Here is a 20,246-nt window from a genome sequence, read left to right as displayed (position 1 = left end):
CTTGTTCCCTCCGAAGAGAATGGTTGCACATAACCTAGAGACAACACAGTGTGTCTAAATGCTTGTTGCTTAGATAGAGTTAAACCGCTAGATTATTCATTTGAAAATTTGATTAGAAATTCACACACAAGTGAACGCAGTCATACACACCTTACATTTAAGCCATTACTGTTAGTAATTAGAAAATCAAAAAGAAAGCCCGTTATTCAAGAAGACTTTGAATGCAGACGTAAACAAACAATTGTGTTGGTGGAGATAATTTACATACATGCTACATCTGAATGATATTCTTTCTAATCACCAAAAAATGAATTTCTCGATCATCAGCAACTTGTGACGGGCTCAAAATTCACCCTAAACATCACAATGGATTTTACCATTATCATGACGCAACTTGTCTCCAGGTTTCTCCTCGGAAAAATGCCTGAAATGATTTAAGCATTCCATTCGAAAAAGGGCGTATTCCTGAAAGAAAAAGAGAAGTAATCAAGCAGATGAAGACATATTAACTACACATCAACTTTAGCCTTAAGGAGGTCCATAACATCATCCCATTATAATAAAAAGGCAATTTTATCAAAACAAAATTTACAAAGGAGTAATTAAGAAAATATTTACTGCAAAAATGTAAACAAGTTTGTGTACATGTTAGTGGAGAAATTCAATGTTCTACATGGACGCCGAAAAGTCAAAAATAGGGGGGGGGGGAATTCATACATGTGTGTTTTAGCTGATTACTTTCTTTTGAAATCAACTGTTTTTTAGGAGATGTGACTACGAATATATGAATATTCTCCCCCCTTCAATTATCGACGTTCCGAAGTCCCTGACGTTCTACAATACACGAATTAAATTGCACGCAAATAACTTTGTTTGTCTGTTTGAGTTTTAATAAAATTTCCTATGAACATATTTTACTGAAAAAAAGAGAGAAATGTTTCTTATCCATCATTTATAAAACAACAACAATATAAAACGTGTACGTAGCTTGGTGTACAGCTGGGTTTTCTTTAGCCTGTGCAAATGTGTAAGTCGACCTGAGCCACTGAGCTAAAATACATGGAACGCTACCAGTAATAGAAAAGCCTAATAATTTCTTGAAGCCAAATTTTAAACCCAGACACGCGTGTGTAGTCAATCAATTTTCACTCCGCGATCGAATCTCGAAACACTACACACGCGTATCTGGTGTAAAATCTCGCGTGTCTGGGTCTAAGATTTGGCTTTAATTATTTTCTTAAGGTAGCGTTCCATGTATTTTTAGTTTAAGAATCTGAGCTTAATTAGTTAAATCAATTAAAGAGAATTTAGAAATTAATCATCAATACATGTAAAAAGAAAATTAAAAAATTTTCTTTTAAACTCATTTGTTTCGATTATAGTTGTTTTATAGAAGAAACAAAACGTTTTTTGCAAAACAACTTTTAATTCAAATAATACTGGGCATGTGTGATAAAAGGCTTGTAACTCACAGTTCTTTTTAAGAACTGTTTGAACTACCATCATGCAGTAAGTGTAGTATTTGCGTAACATTTCTTATATAGGTGGAGGTTTGCACGTAAGTATTTCTCCAGATATTTTCTGACTCTTCTTAATACCTTATATGACAGATTAATAAAACACACTCAAAATCCCTAGCATGGTTACTACTGAGGATGGGGTTTACTTTATAGTGATTTGATTCTATAAATTCAAACACAAAATTCTTCTTGTAAACTTATAAGAAATCTTCGCAAAGTGTTACGTTGCTTTTACGTTTGTTCACAATGCAACAATACAACAAAGAAAAAGGCAATTCAGTAACGTGATAACCAAAATTGATCGAGGATTTATAACTTTGAAGAATTGAAAACATCGCCCAAAAGAAATGAGAAAGAAGAGACAATCTTTAGAAGAAAAGGAAAACAAAGCTGAATGATGTTATTTCAGAAATTATTTAAAACATACGTAAAATTAAAACATTTATTCGCAGAAAGACAAAACCGACACCAATATGGAAGAACTTGCGAACAATGGCTAAAAGAGTACTTGAATAGGCGATGTAATAAAAAAGAGAATTGCTTTCAAAAGTTATGTATTAATTGCATCAGTTATAACTTGACAAGCCCTAGGTATACTTAAAACTGACCTAAATGGTGTCAGTAAACTCTAAACTGACTGAACTGAACCTTAAATAAACGAGAACTACGTCAGTCAATCAGTCAAGACATACGTACCCATAGAAACCTAAAAAAGAATTTTAAAAATTTATCTTACGCTGTATTATTATAAGAGGACGATTGTTATAAAATTTACCTGTCAGCTTCGTCAATAACTTTTTCAATCTCGTCTAACGTGATTTCATTCGTTTCATTATAAGCTTGTAAATACGTACGGACGAAAAGTGCCTGAAATATCGAAGAGTTTAGGTGATATAAAAACAGCAGACCTTTGGGGCGGATAAAAAAGCAGCTTTTGTGCAAATTTTTATAAGATTGTTAAAAACACAAATATTTGCGTGATTTTCGACCTGGAATACATAATACCTCCAGCAGCTAAACACCGAGGGAAAAAGCTATACGGCAAAACACCGAGGGAAAAAGCTATACGACAAAACACCGAGGGAAAAAGCTATACGGCAAAACACCGAGGGAAAAAGCTTTACGACAAAACACCGAGAGAAAAACATATATACGGCAAAACACCGAGGGAAAAAGCTATACGGCAAAACACCGAGGGAAAAAGTTTTACGACAAACACCGAGAGAAAACATATATACGGCAAAACACCGAGGGAAAAAGCTATACGGTAAAACACCGAGGAAAAACATATACGGCAAAACACCGAGGGAAAAATATATACGTCAAAACACCGAGGGAAAAAGCTATATACGGTAAAACACCGAGGGAAAAATATATATACGTCAAAACACCGAGGGAAAAACATATATACCACAAACACCGAGGAAAAAGCTATACGGCAAACGCTGTATAAACGCTAGATTTTTGCACTCAAACGCTGTTAGGAAATCCTGTACATCTTCATCCTCAACTGCAAGAGAATGAGAAAGTACATTTTCAACCACACTAGACTCAGTGGTCGAAATATACATCATAAAGGAACTCAGGTACATATCTTCTGAGACATAATCTTCGCCAAAAAGACAGGAGCACAAGAAAACGCTAGAAATTTTGATTCGAAAATAGCGCTCTTGAGTGTAACCTTTCACAAAAATTCTAGCTATGGCTTGCCACTTCTCTGGGACTCGTTCATCCTCGCCTAACATGAAATTATTATATATTTCATTCCAAAACAGAGAAAATGCATCCCTGACAACGCTGACTCCTTCGACCTTTTCCTCAAAACCTCTAGAATCTATCATCTTGTCATCCACACACTTCTTTAAAATATCACCTTTTTCAAAATAGTGCAGCAAGTCAGCTTTCACATTACAACGATGAATAAGCAACACTTCTCGCTCCATAACCTCATTTGCCATACTTTCTGGGACAAAAGTAGCCCTTTCAGAACTTTCACTTGCAATGTACAACACTTAATATAGTAAAGATGGGTGAAAAGCCACAACATTTCTGACTGTTCTATTTTCAAATTCGACTCATCCACTTTCTTTGAATGAATTCCCAATTGTATTTTACACCATCATCACAATACCCACTCATCATTTCATGAAATATTACTTGAACATCAAATTAGTGGATACTTTTCTTCTACACTATGTAACTAGAACATCTTTTTCGTAAAAAGACTAACAAGTACAAGTAGACTATATAGTACTCACAAACCTTGGAAAGTATTCATCTCAAAAGCATCACAATTTTGGAGGTTCTCTAGTGCATGTGGTGTTAAAGTTGCATCATCAATAGATGACAGTCCAACCAAAGTTGTGGAATGTGATTCTTCTCCAAGCTGTGGTTCTGTGCACAATGATTTATTTTGAGTCTTTGTTAGTCTCATATCTTCCAAATCTAATTGTTCTTCCACAACCTCATCAACTATTTCATTAGCAACTACAAAACAAATATTTGTATTTTTATCAAATATGTAATTAATTTAAATAAAGATTGTTGCATAACACACTTTTGCTGATTTCCTTATGCACTCATATTGGAATTCTCAAGTATAACATCTAAATGAATGTTGCCTTTTACAGTATTAATGTGTAATATTTAATATTAGCTCCTTATAAAGTAAGTGTTTAATTTTATTTGTATCATGATAGTTTCATAAAATTAACCAAATGGTGCAAAAATCATTATATACTTGACCTTACAGAATTACTTTGATTACTAAATGCTTATAATTAGGCACTAGTCAACATTAATAAATTGCCTACGCATTAACAAAGTGTTTTTAATAATTAATAGAAAACCTCTTACTTTCCTAATCCCAAGTCTTGCTAACATGCAAATTGACATGACTGCATGGCCTGCCAAGGGACTCCTTGTACTTTTCTACAGAAAATGATTCTGTTGTTCCTGGTAAATAGAGAACTAACTCCATATCTAGGTACAACAAAACCCATTCGGAACTTTTATCATGGAGTTGCTTATTGTGAGCCAGTTGCTTTTCCACCCTAGAGTTTTTATGACAACATGCGAATCACAATTTTTTACATCAATAGGAAAAAGTGAGCCTTGCTTAATTGTCAAATGATCCCCATCCAGCTCAATAATTCCAATGTTTATCTGGGGTGGAAAAAATATCCAGTTACAAGGTGTTCATGACCTGCCATCACAAAATGTTTGATAAAGAATGAAAAAATAATTAGACATTTTAATGGAAAATACTATTCCATCCTTCTCCATAAAAACTTGAGGCCTGATTTTTAAAGCATGCAACAAAAGTATTATTGCGTTAATACGAATGACTGCAAAAAAAACAAATTTCGTATAGCAGCATTTTATATTTCAGCTTAAATAGGTGGGAATTACATAAGTAATATTTACATAAAAACAAGCATTAAATATAATTATTCACTACCATCACCCATCCTTCAAATAATTATTGACATGACCTATTTGCAGAGGTAGTAATAATCACAAACCTTGACAGTCTCATTCTTCTTCCTCTTTTTCGTGGAGACAAAACGATCTTTACGCTTCCTTGTCTCAACAGTGGCAAATGAAATATCTGCCAAATACTCTTTAAAAGTCAAAGTTTGGTGACACGAGGATCAGTAGAAGGCCCAGCTGATGTTGATGGATCACTGTTCTGCAAGGTCTTTGGTTCGTCAGACTTTCGAAGATCCATCCCACAGTTAGCACAAAAATTACCACTTGTATATAGTGAACTCCCGCATACTGTACAAAACATCGTGTTCAAGTTCACATTACCAACAGCCGGGAAAGAAAATACGAACATATACATGAACGCTAGATGTAATAAATACCTCACTAATGTTTTGTATTTATCTTACTTTCTCGAAATAAAACGAAAATATAAGAATATGACAATATTCTGCACTTCGGCAACTTTGTAAACTCAGAACACATTTGGCTGGCAAATTAACCGGATATGAATTTTGCATATTATAATTTGTGTTTGTGTATTTGAATTCGTGTTTTTGTATTTGAATTTGTGTTTGCATATTTGAATTTGTGTTTATGTATTGCACCTCTGGGCCGCCGTAAATTACTTCTAGTAATACAGTATTTTGAGATAATAATGCGTAAAATGAAAGAAATGCCCTTTACGTCGAACTTACGAAATTTGATTGCGTATGGTAATTGTTGTGCTGAACTGCTTTTGATATAAGATTCAATCAACTGACTCAAGTAGAGAACTATTTTTGGGCCAAATAACATTGCAAAGTTCGTGCTAATGCAGTTTCAATAGTTTTCTTACTCCAAAGCTTGTTTTCCAATCGAAGATGATTTCTCATTATGTTCTGAAATCGGTCAATTTACAAACTTCTCAATTCTTAGCCACTTCTACACTAAAACAAACAACTACACCAAATCACAGAAACTCTTACGATTTTCCATGTTGTATTTTGTATTTTTAGTTCATCATTTAAAAATAAAGCAATTATAATTACGATATTCACTGAAACAGCTAACATATTCATTTCAAAGAAAAGAGTTTTTTTTGACTGAGGGGTTCAATGTGTCGGTGTCTTGTCGTGCCTGATTGGTTTCTATACTGACATTTGTGGAGGTGTCTTGCGTAGAGAACTTGGCTGCACCGGTTGCTCATTTGGGTCTTGGGACTCAGATTATTCATTTTCTTTCTCAGTACGCTCTTTATCAATCTTTCCCTTCCTTTAGTGGACGCCAGATGTCTTCTGTTGCGTCTGCATATTTAGCCTTTCGAAATAACTTGGTACGACGTGGGTGCAAACTTCTGGTTACACACTCCTTTCCTTCATGTCCTGCACGTCTGGTCTGGTCGTATAAGTACTGTATCTCCCAGGTTGAGATCTATTAACGGCTTGCAGCCACGGTTGTAATATTTGGCTTGTTTTTCCTTTTGTTTGTCAACAATTTCCTGACTCGAAGGGTTAATTTTGGCTTCAATAGTTTCGTTGCCGTAGGGAGAAGCGTTTTTGTTCACATAGCCTACTATATATGTACGTGGATAAATAGTCCAGTTTAGTTTACATATCAGTGGCTTAATTATCCTCTACCAATAGCAAAATAAATAAAACAACATTACAACACCGAATCGGAATTATAAATGGTAAGGAAAGGTAATCACGTTGCTGAAACAGTTTATCGTTCTCTTAGTGAATTAAAGTCATCTCCGAATCGTTAGGAATGAAATGAGTATTTTAGAGCAAAAATCTTCAGCGTCGTTCTCGTTGACAAAGCGCGCTAAAAAGAAAAGCAATAATGCGCATGCGTATTAATTTTATATTGCAGTACCCAGCCATTGTACATAGCATGCTCGCTCTGCGATCTTCAGATGTACCGTTGTGAATATCAGTGGGACTAGTGTAGAAGATTCTGCCAGAACGTAACATCATGCAGCAAAGGAAAATATCTCAGTTTTAAAAAGGAATGATTTTTCAATCACTTTAAAAATACAAGTTCTTATTAAACGTCTTGTAAAATTGTCGTGTTGCCTACAAAGGCCAAGAGAATCGATAGAATACTTGCATATTCAACTAATTCAAGTTAGATCATCGATGTCAGGTTCTCTAAATGATCATGTTATAAATAAGGCATGAGCGTACATACACAAAGAAAAACACATGTTGTAGACTAGTGAGAAATTAATCATTTTGAGAAATATACAATAAATGAAATTACTTAATCTAATATCATTATAACGTATATATTTATAAAAGCCACGTTTGTGTTATTATGGTTCCTTTGAAAATAAAGCATGAATTAATTATCAATTTCAATAGCTTGCTGAAACCAAAAATAAGCACATCAACACAAGCTACTTTTAGAAATGAAAAATTTCGGTCAATTTAAGAGGTAGAAGTTTATAGCTACATACCTTGATGGTAGCTATGTTTCAAGTGATGTTTAGTTTTTTAGTCCTCAAGTTTTAGTCCAGATTTTCAACATCCTTATTCATGTCTATATAAGTTCATTGTTTTTGCCGTGAGTATAAACACAGAGAGATTGACAGCAGGATTACATGAGCATGCTGGCGATACGAACTTTAAATAAAACATTTTTCTCATTTTGAACAACGTTCAAAAAAAAATGTCCTGTACATTCATTGTTTTAAAGAAGAAGTTTCAAAAATTCATGTTTATAACGTTAATATGTACGTAATTGCATGTGTTCGTTATGAAACAACAACTTCCTTCAATGGACGTGCAAAGTTGATATTAACAATAAAATTGCTGTTCGAGATAATAGAGTTGTAATTACATAAAAGATAAAAGTTTCTCCGGATTTTAAATAATTTTTATTGAGCTTTCGACTCGTTGCTTCGAGCCTTCATCAGAATGAGGATATTTATTTACACGTGCTTTTAGCTTGGAGACGTTTAGAGCGTCTAATTGGATTAGTGGGTGGATTAATGTGATTGGATGGGGAAAAATGCGTTGCCATGGGTTTTGATGTATTGTTAATGTGATTGGTGTTAATAATATTAGAGTGTAGTGTTTTAGTTTTGGTGTTGTTTGTAGTTTTTTTGTCCTTTTTCTTTAGTTGTGAGTATATGATGGGTATGTCGATATGTCTGTTTATTGTGTCGTTGTCTTCACTGTACCAAGCTTCTATAAATTCGCGTGCGTGTTTAGTCTGTGCGCGTCCGAGTAGTTTAGTTTCTGTCCAGTCGAATGTGTGGTTGTTTCCGTGGGTATGTTCTGCCGGTAGTGAGTTCGGATCTCGTCGTTTTATGGCGTTTTTGTGTTCTGTGAGTCTTGTTTCAATTTTCTTAGATGTTTGTCCTATGTATTGCTTTGAACAGTCTTTGGTCAACGGCGAAATACAGCTTGTAATCCATTTTACTGCATCAAAGTATGTACACAAAATATAGTTATATTTGAAAATTATCTGTACCGAGTGCCACGTTATAAAGGTTTCTTTGTAAGTCGTGCATACAAATAAATTATTAATTACTTAATTCAATTGAGTGCTGAGAGCCTGAGACAGAATATCATAAGAAGGATACATATCACTTGTAGACAGGAATACAGTTGGGTTGAGTTTTAGGCATAAAAATTTATATAATTTGTAAATTTGCTATGCTTTATATGACAAAATATAAAATAAGTAAACAACAGGATGTGTAATGAACTACAAATTCCATATATATGATGCAATATTTTTAGTTGTAGACAAACTGTAGACAAACTATTGTGTCTGTTGTTCCTTATAATTAGTAAAATTGCTTTTCATACTAAAGACAACAGAAATTTTTTCGTGCAAGTTGATTTACATCAAGGTTTGACTATATACAATAAAATGGTGGCGCAAAATTCGTCTTTTAAACATTGCATGAACATAAAATGGCTACTGTCTAAATCTCAAATAACTAAACTCTTTTATTATCAGCTGAAACCATCCTATTCTTCATGAATACTTAACATGAAATTACGTGCATGCATCATCGATAGTTGGCAACAAATTATTAAAATACAGTTGACCCAAATACATAAATAGAGCTTTCATGATCTTGTCCTCACTCCAAGCTTATAGATGTCAATCACATATCACAAAATGGCGAAATATACTTTTGCGTTGGTCGTAATTTTTTGTATTGGCGTTATTATTGAAGGGTAAGTCATCATATTTTAAGTTTAATTTTGGATTTTTCCCTAACTTTGTTGAACGCTATCAATGTTTCTATGATGTTTTACGGCGTATCTTAACGCGTAAATAAACATCAAGCCATTTTCAGTTAGCTGCACTATGTTAAGTCATCAAACTTTTTACAAGTTTCTTTTAAAACAATTTCATTTTTTGGCTATATTAAATCAATGATTAGAGGAATATTATGTCGTAATGGATAGAGTAATAAAGAAAGTAAGTATTACATGTTTGTAAATGTCGATCGTCCAGGTTGGTATAGTCCTGAGAAGGACTGTTTTTGTTGTTGTTGACTGACGTTTCGACAACCTTAGCGGTAGTCATCTTCATAGTCAAGTGAGGAGTAAACGTCAGGTTAGCCGTATTTGTCATCTGGTTCTTACGTATTGTGTTGTTCTTACGTATTGTATTGTGTAGAAGAAATGTGTGTTGTCATTGTGAATTAGTGTGAAGTGAAAAATTTTTATTTTTAGTTGTGATGTGTGATTTAGGTGTGTTGTTTTTAGTTGTAATGTGTGGGTGTTAATTGTGTATTGTCATTGTGAATTAATGTGAAGTGTAATGTTTTTAGTTGATCGTTTGTTTGTCTTGTGAATACGTCGTTTGTAAGGTGCCGGTAATTGCTGTGATCTGTTGAGGAGAGTTTGTGTATTGATCTCATTTCGGTCATTACTTCATAGAGCAAAGTTAACAAGTGAAAAAGAAATTAATTTCGAAAATAATTTCTCGTCGCTCAACTTTGACATGAAACACACTTTGAAAGTTGTTCAAAGAAATGTAACATTAAAGACACAAATTGCATTAATAATAGGGCAAATAAAGACACTGAAAAAATATCACAAAAATCTACAAACACAAAAAAAGCACCTTGATACATTTAAAATAGCGCTTCATTCCAAAATCAATAAGACACATGTACAAACGTACAAATTAGTAAAATTGCAAAAGCAAATTAAGAAAATTGAGCTTAAAATGATTAAGCTGTCATTAAAAATGAAAAAACTGGATGTGCAAATAGCAACAATTCAAACAAAGCTAAAAAAACTTGAAAAACAACTGAAAACTCTTTACAAAGAAAATACAAAACTCACAGGAAAATCACTAAACGGTAAGAATGATTTTAAGATATCAAGAGTGACATTTAACAACATATTATTTCATGGCAGATCTCTTTGTTTACATTACCAGGGAAAAATTGTGCAGATCTTTACAAAAAAGGTGAAAAAAAGAACGGAGTTTATCAAATTAATCCTGATGGTCAGGATTATTTTAAGGTTTTCTGTGATATGAAGTCATCTGGTGGAGGTTGGACTGTGTTTCAACGACGTCAAGATGGAAGTGTAAATTTCTCTCGAGGTTGGAAAGACTATAAACAAGGTTTTGGTGATCTGAAAGGCGAATTCTGGCTTGGATTGGATAAAGTATACCGACTAACATCTTCAAGGAGAAATAAACTTCGTGTAGACCTGGGAGATTGGTCAGGAAACAAAAGATATGCTGAATATGATTATTTTGCAGTAAAGAATGAAAACAAAAAATATCAATTAAGCCTTGGTAAATATTCTGGTAAGTCAATAGGCAAATAAAAACAATCAAAGCACAAAGTTCAAAGGGTAAATAGGAAAAAAATTATATTAGCATTAAATTAAAACGATTTGGATATGTTCGATTCCTCGTCTACAAAAACGAATAACCATTGACTATTCATCTAGACCTATAATGCGTTTGAGCCCGTCTTTACACTGAAGACGCATAACCAGACGAAGAAAACTTCTTGCCCAAGCTCGTTCAGACGCATTATGCGTGTCTAGTATAAAAACGGCCAATGATAAGCTCGCGCCTGAACATCATGTAGCTAATAAAACACGACTAAATTTTTTGGTACATAAGAAAGAATATTTACTGTGAATACCATTGTCAAATGAAGATTGACTGAAGTCCTTTTTACATGTAAGACCCTGGTAATCAATTGTGAATGCAAGTGTCAATACCTAAATGATATATACATTAAACTTGTCTTGTGTTAATGCAAGTTCAAAAGAATTCTATGACTGTATTAAATGCAATTTTTGAAAGGTATTACTTTTCTTAGGAACTGCTGGAGATTCATTATCTTATCATAAAGGCATGGCGTTTTCAACAAAAGATTCAGATAATGATAAGACTCGTGAATTAAACTGTGCCACACGCTTCAAAGGTGCTTGGTGGTATAAAAGTTGTTATTATTCTAACCTGAATGGCGACTACTAGTGGCAACCAAAGTAGTGACAAAGGTGATTTGGAGTCATTGAAAGGTCATAAATCCTTAAAGTTCACTGAGATGAAAATAAAACCATAAAGAATTTCCAAAGGCTGTGATGTTATAAATTTAATCATTATTTCTAATGAAACTTTCATCATATAATAAAAACATTTTAGCTTTTATGTCTTTCAAAGAACCTTTATAATCATTATCATTTAAAAAAGCGTTGAAAAAATTGTTAAAAATGCTGTGGTGAAATAATAATTTTTTTAATGTTTTCCCTAAAAATTAGAGCTGATTTAGGTAATTATATGATTCTAATGTTACGTTAATAATGTTGTATTGCCTATGTTCAGAAGCTGCGCATTATTTCTTCGACTAAATGCGCTTTTAGATAATCACAAAATGCCTTAATGGTAATATTTTGGCCTTGTGTGATATGCTTTTGCCTAGGAAACACTAAATTTAAGAATAATTCGGGATAACAAATTATATGTGTTGGAATGGTTTTGTAGTTTTTGCTTTGATGAATGCTGTTGTGAAAAAACAAATTCCTATTTTTCAATATGAACATAATAGCCCAACATAATACTTTTTAAAAAACCATCACAATAATAAAATAGAGAAGGATTTATTAATTACGTTTCGTCTTTAACTTAAGACATCTTCAGATTAATGAGTTAATATATATACACGAGGTTTTAAATACAAGCATATAATATGGGGTGTTAAATTACATGTGAGAGGAGTAGGAAGTTTAGATGACGGAATTAAGTGAGAATGGCGGTATATTAAAGAAGGTGAAGGAGGATTGAGTTGCCTTGGGTGTTAAGAGAGGGTTTAAGTTTGGATATAAGAAGGCTTTCATGAATCATAAGGTCATAATTGTCGAAGGAGGAAGAGAGAATTGAGAAATCATTAAAATCGGCAGGGTGAGGTGTATTTCTTATATGAGAAAGAACTGCAGATGGTGGTGGACATAAGGAACGCTTCCCTGTTAAGGGAGAGATTCCCAAGTGTTCTGATATTCTGGTGTAAATGACGCGTGGTTTGACTCCACATACGATGCAGAGCAGCATCGACACTTAAATGAGTATACAACACCAGATCTCAGGAGCTTGGGAACCCTATCCTTAAAAGGAAAGAAAGAGGAGAGACGCCTGGAAGAACGAAAAACAAAGCGAACGTTGATATGAAAAAAGGCAGCATTGCAGAGTCGAGTGATTTGAGTGCGAATCTGAAGACAGTGTAGGCCAGTGAAAGGGAGACAGAAGTACATGATTTTCTTAGGAGCAGTGTGAATAAGATCTTTGGGTTCAAATGTATTGTTGAGGAAGCGGTGAACATGATTGTCAAATATGTATGAAGGGAAGTTGTTTAAGGTGAAAAATTTTCTAACGACTTCTATTTCGGTATGAAACTGTTCATAGCTGGAGCAGAGGTTGAAAATTCTGTGAAGTAAAGAGGAGATCAAAGAGCGTTTGTATTGAATGGGAATGAAACTATGGAAATTGGTGAAGATATATACATTAAACTTGTGTTAATGGAAGTTCAAAAGAATACTATAACTGCATTTAATGCGATTTTTGAAAGCTATTACTTTTCTTAGGAACTGCTGGAGATTCATTATCTTATCATAAAGGAATGGCGTTTTCAACCAAGGATTCAGATAATGATGAACAGAGTGGAAACTGTGCCATTGACCTGAGAGGTGCTTGGTGGTATAGGTTTTGTCATTATTCCAACCTGAATGGACAGTACGATAGTACAGTATACGGCAGTTTGAGTCGTGTGGTTTGGTATTATTGGAAAATGGACACTGAATCATTAAAGTTTACTGAGATGAAGATAACACCATAAAAAACTTCCGAAAACTGTGATGTTATAAATTTGATCATTATTTCTAATGAAACTTTCAACATTTAATTATAGCGTTTTAGCTTTTATGTCTTTTAAAACAACCTTGATGAAATTGTTAAAAATGTGTTGGTGAAACAATACTTTTCTAATATTTTCCCTAAAAATTAGAGCTGATTTAGGTAATTATATGATTCTAATGTTACGTCAATTCACTCATTTTTTTAATGAGATGTTGCTCTTTAAAGCCCGGTTTCCATATGATCGTTCCTGTCGTAAGGATCGTCTTTGTCGCTTGCAATTTGTAGAAGCGACAGAAACGATCATATGGAGACGCTCAACTGAAACGACAAAAGCGATCCTTACGTTAGAAACGATCCTTACGTATCGATCGTTTGAGATAGACTAGAGTTCTATCCTTGCGACAGAAACGACCGGAAACACCTTTTACGCACTTGCATTTTTTTAATGGAAACCGGTGCAAAACAATCGTTACGAAGCAGCTAATTCTATCTTTTCGCCACGTTTCACGCAATCTTGATGTATCATGCATTTCATGCAATTATCTTACATCATTATTCACTATGTAAACAATGTCACTTTTGATTGGTCAACTACCTGCAAATAAATCTACATATCAGTAGGTAAGACGTCTATTTACAAATAACAGTTTGTCATGAAAAGCCGATTTTGAAAAAAATTCAAATCATTACCCATGTCGCATGTTCTTAATCGTCTGAAGCAAGAGTTCTTGAATGGAGAACGTCGCATGTATGTGTTGTAGGAGATCCTCAAAGCGTTCTTGTTGACGCCATATTTAATTTATATATGCACCAATTTATATATCATCAACACACGACATGCACACGACACACTGTACCATATCTAGATGGCGGCAACTGGAATACAGTATGAAGTATTATTGACTTGCAAAAAGCTATCTTGAAGTCTTATTACGATCAGGGAATGAATACAACGGCAAAGGAGAAACAAGAAACAATACAAAAGGCAGCTGATGAGGCAGGGACTACATTCGAAAAAGTTAAAGTGAGTTACTATTTCTACCTACTTTTTACATGGAAGTGCAGGCTACTGCAGTACTCTCAGAATTGTGCGCACTAAAATGTCGTATCCAAATCTTTGACCTTAACCTATTTCTAGTTTGAAGTATTAGCATACATATATTTTTGTTAAAGGTATTGTTGCCAATGAAGTGCAAGGCGGGAAGCGGATTCTCAATATAAATATTAGAGCCCAACAAATAATTTTAAAAATCGTCATAAACAATTTGGTTTTATGAAAGGTACTGAAATTTGTCATCATGCAGTTAATGTAGTATTTGCGTAACATTTCCTATATAGGTGGAGGTTTGCACGTAAGTATTTCTCCATATATTTTCTGGCGCTTCTTAATACCTTATATGACAGATTAATAAAACACACTCAAGATCCTTTGCATGGTTACTACTGAGGATGGGATTTACTTCATAGTGATTTGATTCTATAAAATTTAAACACAAAATCCTTCTTGTAAACTTATAAGAAATCCTCGCAAAGTGTTACGCTCCTTTTACGTTTGTTCACAATGAAAGCGCTTATCATGTACACACGCATAACATATTATTGCTGATTAACATCTGTTCTAAACAAATCCACATGGAAAGAACTTAGTGCAAAAGACCATGCATTTACACAAATGTTTGTAAAGAAATAACGCACTCTACATGCAAAAGTTGATGAAGTGGTGGTGCACATTTCTAACATTGTTCGATGTAGAATGTTCCTTATAAGATATGGTATTTTAAAAATAGCAAATGGTGTTTAGGATACAATACCACGGTACGACAATACAACAACGAAAAAGGCAAATTCAGTCACGTGGTGTAAATCTAACGGTAAACAACACTACTTAACTGTTCATCTACATACGAGATAACCAAAATTGATCGAGGATTTATAACTCTGAAGAATTGAAAACATCGCCCAAAAGAAATGAGAAAGAAGAGACAATCTATAGAAAAAAAGGAAAACAAAGCTGATGTTATTTCATAAATATTTTTAAAACATACGTAAAATTAAAACATTTATTCGCAGAAAAACAAAACCGACGCCAATATGTAAGCACATGCGTGCAATATGTAAAAAGTTACTTGAATAGGCTGTGTAATAAAAGCCTATGAAGGTATACATAAAACCGACCTAAATTAAATGGCGTCATTAAACCCTAAACTGACGTATTCCAAAAACTGAACCTTAAATAAACGAGAACTAAGACAGTGAAAATAAATCTGTCAAGACATACGTTCTCATAGAAATCTAAGAATTTCCAAAATTTATCTCGCGCTATATTAATATAAGAGGACGATTGTTAAAATATATACCTATCAGCTTCTTCGATAACTTTTTCAATCTCGTCTAACGTGACTTCAGTCATTTCATTGTAAGCTTGTAAATACGCACGGACGAAAAATACCTGCAATTTCGAAGAGTTTAGAATAAGAATTTTTCACAAAATTTTTATTTCATGAGCCCGCGCCTTTCCGCTGACTTTGACAACCAAAATCCGCCATGTTTTTGACCACGGGCCGCGCGCTAATAATTTATAGTAATTTTGCAAACGTGTTCCCTCCAGGTCTCATAGAACTCAATGGAAATACCTCTACGGCAAAACACCGAGGGAAAACCTCTACGGCAAAATACCGGGGGGAAACCTCTACGGCATAGCACCGAGGGAAATACCTCTACGGCAAAACACCGACGACAAAAACCTCTACGGCAAAACACCGGGGGAAAACCTCTACGGCAAAACACCGAGGGAAATACCTCTACGGCAAAACACCGACGACAAAAAACTTCTACGGCAAAACACCGAGGGAAATACCTCTACGGCAAAACACCGAGAGGAGAAAGCAAAATAAGCAAAGCAATCAAAAGCAAAAAAAAAAACACGAGAAAAACAGAAATAAAGTATTGAGAATAGATAGTTATACCGCAAGGAAAAGCACAATCATCACATCATTAACACATGGTAGCTATAAATGTTGTAACTCAAATGAAGCAATAATAGATAGCCACATTGTAAACAGCAGATCATCCTTTTCATATGAACTATAGTTCGGGGGTTATTTTTAACCATAAAATTGTTTTTATCTTTTCTGAAATTATTACATATTTTAGTGAATTACCTGTTGATCATAAGAAGGATATTTGGTGACGTCTCCGGTAAAAAAGGGATAATGTGGATGATTATAATCAAATATCCATTCACTGAAATGATTACCAATATCGTATCCTCTGAATCAAAAAATAACAAATATTATAAAAAAGTTTGACAAGGTAAACGATGTTTAAAATAAGAAAAATTGAACAGTTTTGATGAAATAAATAATTTAAAATGTTCAAGAAGAAAGATAAGCAGCCGGTTGAAAAGCATTATGGGTGCAATATGGTTGTTTTGTTGCCAGCTCTCCCCTTGCTCAATTGATGACTGCTTTAAAGCCCGCCGCACACTGGTGACTTGCCGCGCGTACTCGTTATTCGTGACAAGTGTGATCGACAAAATTTCCTAGTGTGCGCGGAAGTTTTGAACAACATTTGTCATTCGTGACAGATGAGTCAAATATCAAACGCGCGTTTGTTTAATTTTGTCGATCACACTTGTCAAGAATAACAAGTACGCGCGGCAAGTTTACCAGTGTGCGGCGGGCTTAAGTGAACAAACAAAACCCTTGCTATCATAATATTTGACAACTCTACGCAGCGCAAAGATCAAATAATCTTCTAGATATAGAACAAATGTCTCCTTTCTTCCTTCTTCATTTGCGGTTTAAACGAAAATTATCCTTCTCTCTTTTTTTTCACCTGTAGTTATAACAAGAATATTCGAAATCAATCACACGAATTTTCGCCTCATCGAGATCTTCATTTGCCTTCACCAACAAGTTTCCTGTAGGTATTTAAATTATATTTAACCTTTATTAAAAACCCATAATATTCAAAATAAAATAGTTGGAAATCATTACTTGGTTGTACGTCATTATGGCAGAAGAAAACTGGTGATTGGCTGTTTTCAACCACGTGCCTAACACATCAACAACAAAATAACAATAATGTAAGCAACACTTAAATTCATTGATCCTAAAACATCTTTTTGGCACATAAGTATTTTCAGTTTAATTAACTTTGTATATGGTTTGTGCATAGCATTTCAGCAGTTAATGTCTCATATTATATAATTCAATAAATTAATGATTTGTGATTATGTGAATTTAAAAGTACTCAAAAATCTATTGTTTTTATTCATTTAGTACTGTGGTTGATTGACTGTGTGTCCAAATAAGTAAGTACGTCATACAATTGCTTCCATATAATGTTCTTCTTTGTAAAAATTCTTAAGGCTACGTAGTCCAAAGGGAGCATAATAAAAAAACCGCAGAAAAATAAGAAACATTATTATTTTATCATGACGTCGATATTTGATCTTCATTTGCCATGAAGCATACATTTTTTAACATCACTGTCAGACTACTGACTAGCAGTAGTAGTAGCTTAAACAGACAAGGACAACCTAATGCATATGTATAAAAATAAGCATTCATTTATCACGTAAGCAATAAAAAAGTTTTCTGTGTTTCTAAAGTTTGGAGGAAAAAATAAATTGCGTGCCAAGCACGAGCACGAATTGAGTACTTTCAATGAATTTCGAGTTGCTCCAAAACTTTCACAAGTATGTATTTCATTCATAAATTAAAACCAACATTAAAAAGACAAATTTAACGACATATTGTTTAAATTTTCCGTGTCCACGCAAACCACGCAATCTGCGATAGTTTTGCGAGACTGAAAAAGAGTTTCTGAAAAACGGGGTTTGGGAGCATTCAACCAATCAGCGCCAATTATAAATTTATTTTCAAAATACCAGAAAATCAAAAACTAAGACAACTTTAAACAGGGAAAACCGTTAGTATCATCTACTTTACTAGCTAATCCTACATCGTACGTACGCTCAGTCAGTCACAAGATATGATCTCAATTATAATCACAAAATCATGTAAATACCTCACCTGTAGACACACTAGTTTCCCAACAAGCTCCTCCCCCCCCACACGTGACCTGTCTCCCTAGTCCCCATGACCGTTCTGTTTTTGAGTAGCTGACTATTTTCAATAACTGATATATTTGAGAATTTCATCAATGTCAAATTTATGAAAAATTTCATCCAAGATCTTTAATTTATCAACATTGGAAAATTTAAGACCTTTAATTTCCTTCACAAATCTATCAAAAAAAAATATAGTTTATGTACAATCAACGTATTATATACTGTACACTGTGATAAAATAATAATATAAGGAGATGGTGAGGTCATTTCAAACAATATGAAGTCTTGAATATATTTTAAAAAAGTTGTAACAGAAAGTGGGTTTACTTCAAAACTAATTCAGATTGGTGCAAAAGATTCAAAAAGTCAAACTCACATTTGAAGTGAATCCAAAAACCAAGTTCCTTCCTTTGAGAGAGGAAGTTTTAGCTTATGAAACGCAGCAACATGCTCAGCTATTTGTTGTGATAAACGAGGATACTGGACTTCCTGACTAGTCAATGCTCGAACGTTTAACAAATTACAACACAAGTAAATTAAACTTTGGTAAACAATGCAGAAATTAATGTTGCAAAAATTTTAACTATTTAACAGTTTAATTCAAAAATTATAAATTCTTTCCAACACAAATGAGAATGAATTTACAATTTTTCTATACAGACTGTATAATGAGTATGAAATATCAATACTGATTATATCACTATCAGTGGAATACAAACTCAGCTGTGCTAGAACAGATTTAAATTGATATTAAAGCTGGAAAGCTAGGGCACGTTCTTTCCATACAAGCAGGTAATATACTCACTATAAAAAGATAAACTTTCCTTACATTAATCACCGATTTTCTTTACTACTTACATTAGGAATAAACTGTTCAAGTCTTCCTTCAGGAAATATACCATACAACTCTGGGGCCATCTTTTTTTCAGCTAAAAGTCCACAAATGATGCATTCCTCCATCATGCGAACATTGTTGTCAGACAAATCTGCATAGAATGCACCATATAGCCGAAGCAGTGCTTTGTTCACACCATCAGGATTTGAATTTGCATTTTCATGTGGCAGAGAGCACATAAACAAATGATTTGTTAATCCACCACTGTAATTGGTAAAGGCGTATTGGTTAAAACAATCACTCAAACTATGATTTCATCTCCTCTGAATGGTGAGTTTATCAACAAAAGAGCAAAGATAGACAAGCATAGAGGCAAGATTAGAGCATTGGTTAAATAAATATACAAAATAAGCCCATTCTTAGATTAATCATATCTTACAAGATTTTTTCTTATGGAAATTAATTTCTAAATCAAAGGTACTATTATGAAGATTATTTTGCATATAAAAGAAGGATGCTTATTTTACTTCACGTATGTATTCTGCCTACACCCCTGAACAAAACTAAAACAACTTTGAACAAGAAAATATCAGACATAAAAAATATGAGAAATGGAAGTGGGAAATTACAAAAAAATTAGCTGCACTTGAGAAATTTTACCACTTTCATGGACAGATACCAGAGAATTCTGCAATTGCAGAATTCAGTATTTATTTGGCTGGCATAATTGCTGGAGAAATTTCTGCATATTAAGATGAAACTGGACTTCAGATGTGGCCTTTTACACACCCAAGATATCTTTTTGAAATCCATCACATTTTGCAATCTGCAACCTTGCTAAACTGCAGAAAATCTTTCATATTGCATCGAAACATATAAATCTTGAGAAGAAATTTAGTGTGGCAGCAAGTACAAACAGCCCAGTACTCTTTAAAATGTTGGCAATAGACATATAGAGAATATTTTCACCTTGAATATCATTGAGAACATTTTACCA

General features: G+C 33.8%; 1 protein-coding gene and 1 long non-coding RNA gene across 2 annotated transcripts; both read right to left on the bottom strand.

Annotated features, from left to right (window-relative positions):
• Nucleotides 1–69: 69 nt before the first annotated feature.
• On the bottom strand, nt 70–19,504 carry LOC124454795 (choline kinase alpha-like). The gene is made up of 9 exons (XM_047005546.1): nt 19,253–19,504; nt 18,791–18,955; nt 18,483–18,590; nt 17,336–17,394; nt 17,175–17,259; nt 16,499–16,607; nt 15,695–15,786; nt 15,243–15,324; nt 70–465 (listed from the first exon to the last, which is right to left on the bottom strand). The coding sequence occupies exons 1-9, from the start codon at nt 19,486–19,488 to the stop codon at nt 355–357; spliced, it is 1,047 nt and encodes a 348-aa protein (XP_046861502.1). The 5' UTR covers nt 19,489–19,504; the 3' UTR covers nt 70–354.
• LOC124454073 lies at nt 990–3,587 on the bottom strand. Its single transcript, XR_006951330.1, has 4 exons — nt 3,394–3,587; nt 2,296–2,387; nt 1,805–1,886; nt 990–1,015 (listed from the first exon to the last, which is right to left on the bottom strand). It is a non-coding gene; the product is annotated as an uncharacterized LOC124454073 (long non-coding RNA).
• Nucleotides 19,505–20,246: the final 742 nt, after the last annotated feature.

Source organism: Xenia sp. Carnegie-2017, unplaced genomic scaffold, assembly GCF_021976095.1.
Source record: "Xenia sp. Carnegie-2017 unplaced genomic scaffold, XeniaSp_v1 HiC_scaffold_3, whole genome shotgun sequence".
NCBI classification, from domain to species: Eukaryota; Metazoa; Cnidaria; class Anthozoa; order Malacalcyonacea; family Xeniidae; genus Xenia; species Xenia sp. Carnegie-2017.
This window is presented reverse-complemented; position numbering and strand designations above follow the sequence as displayed.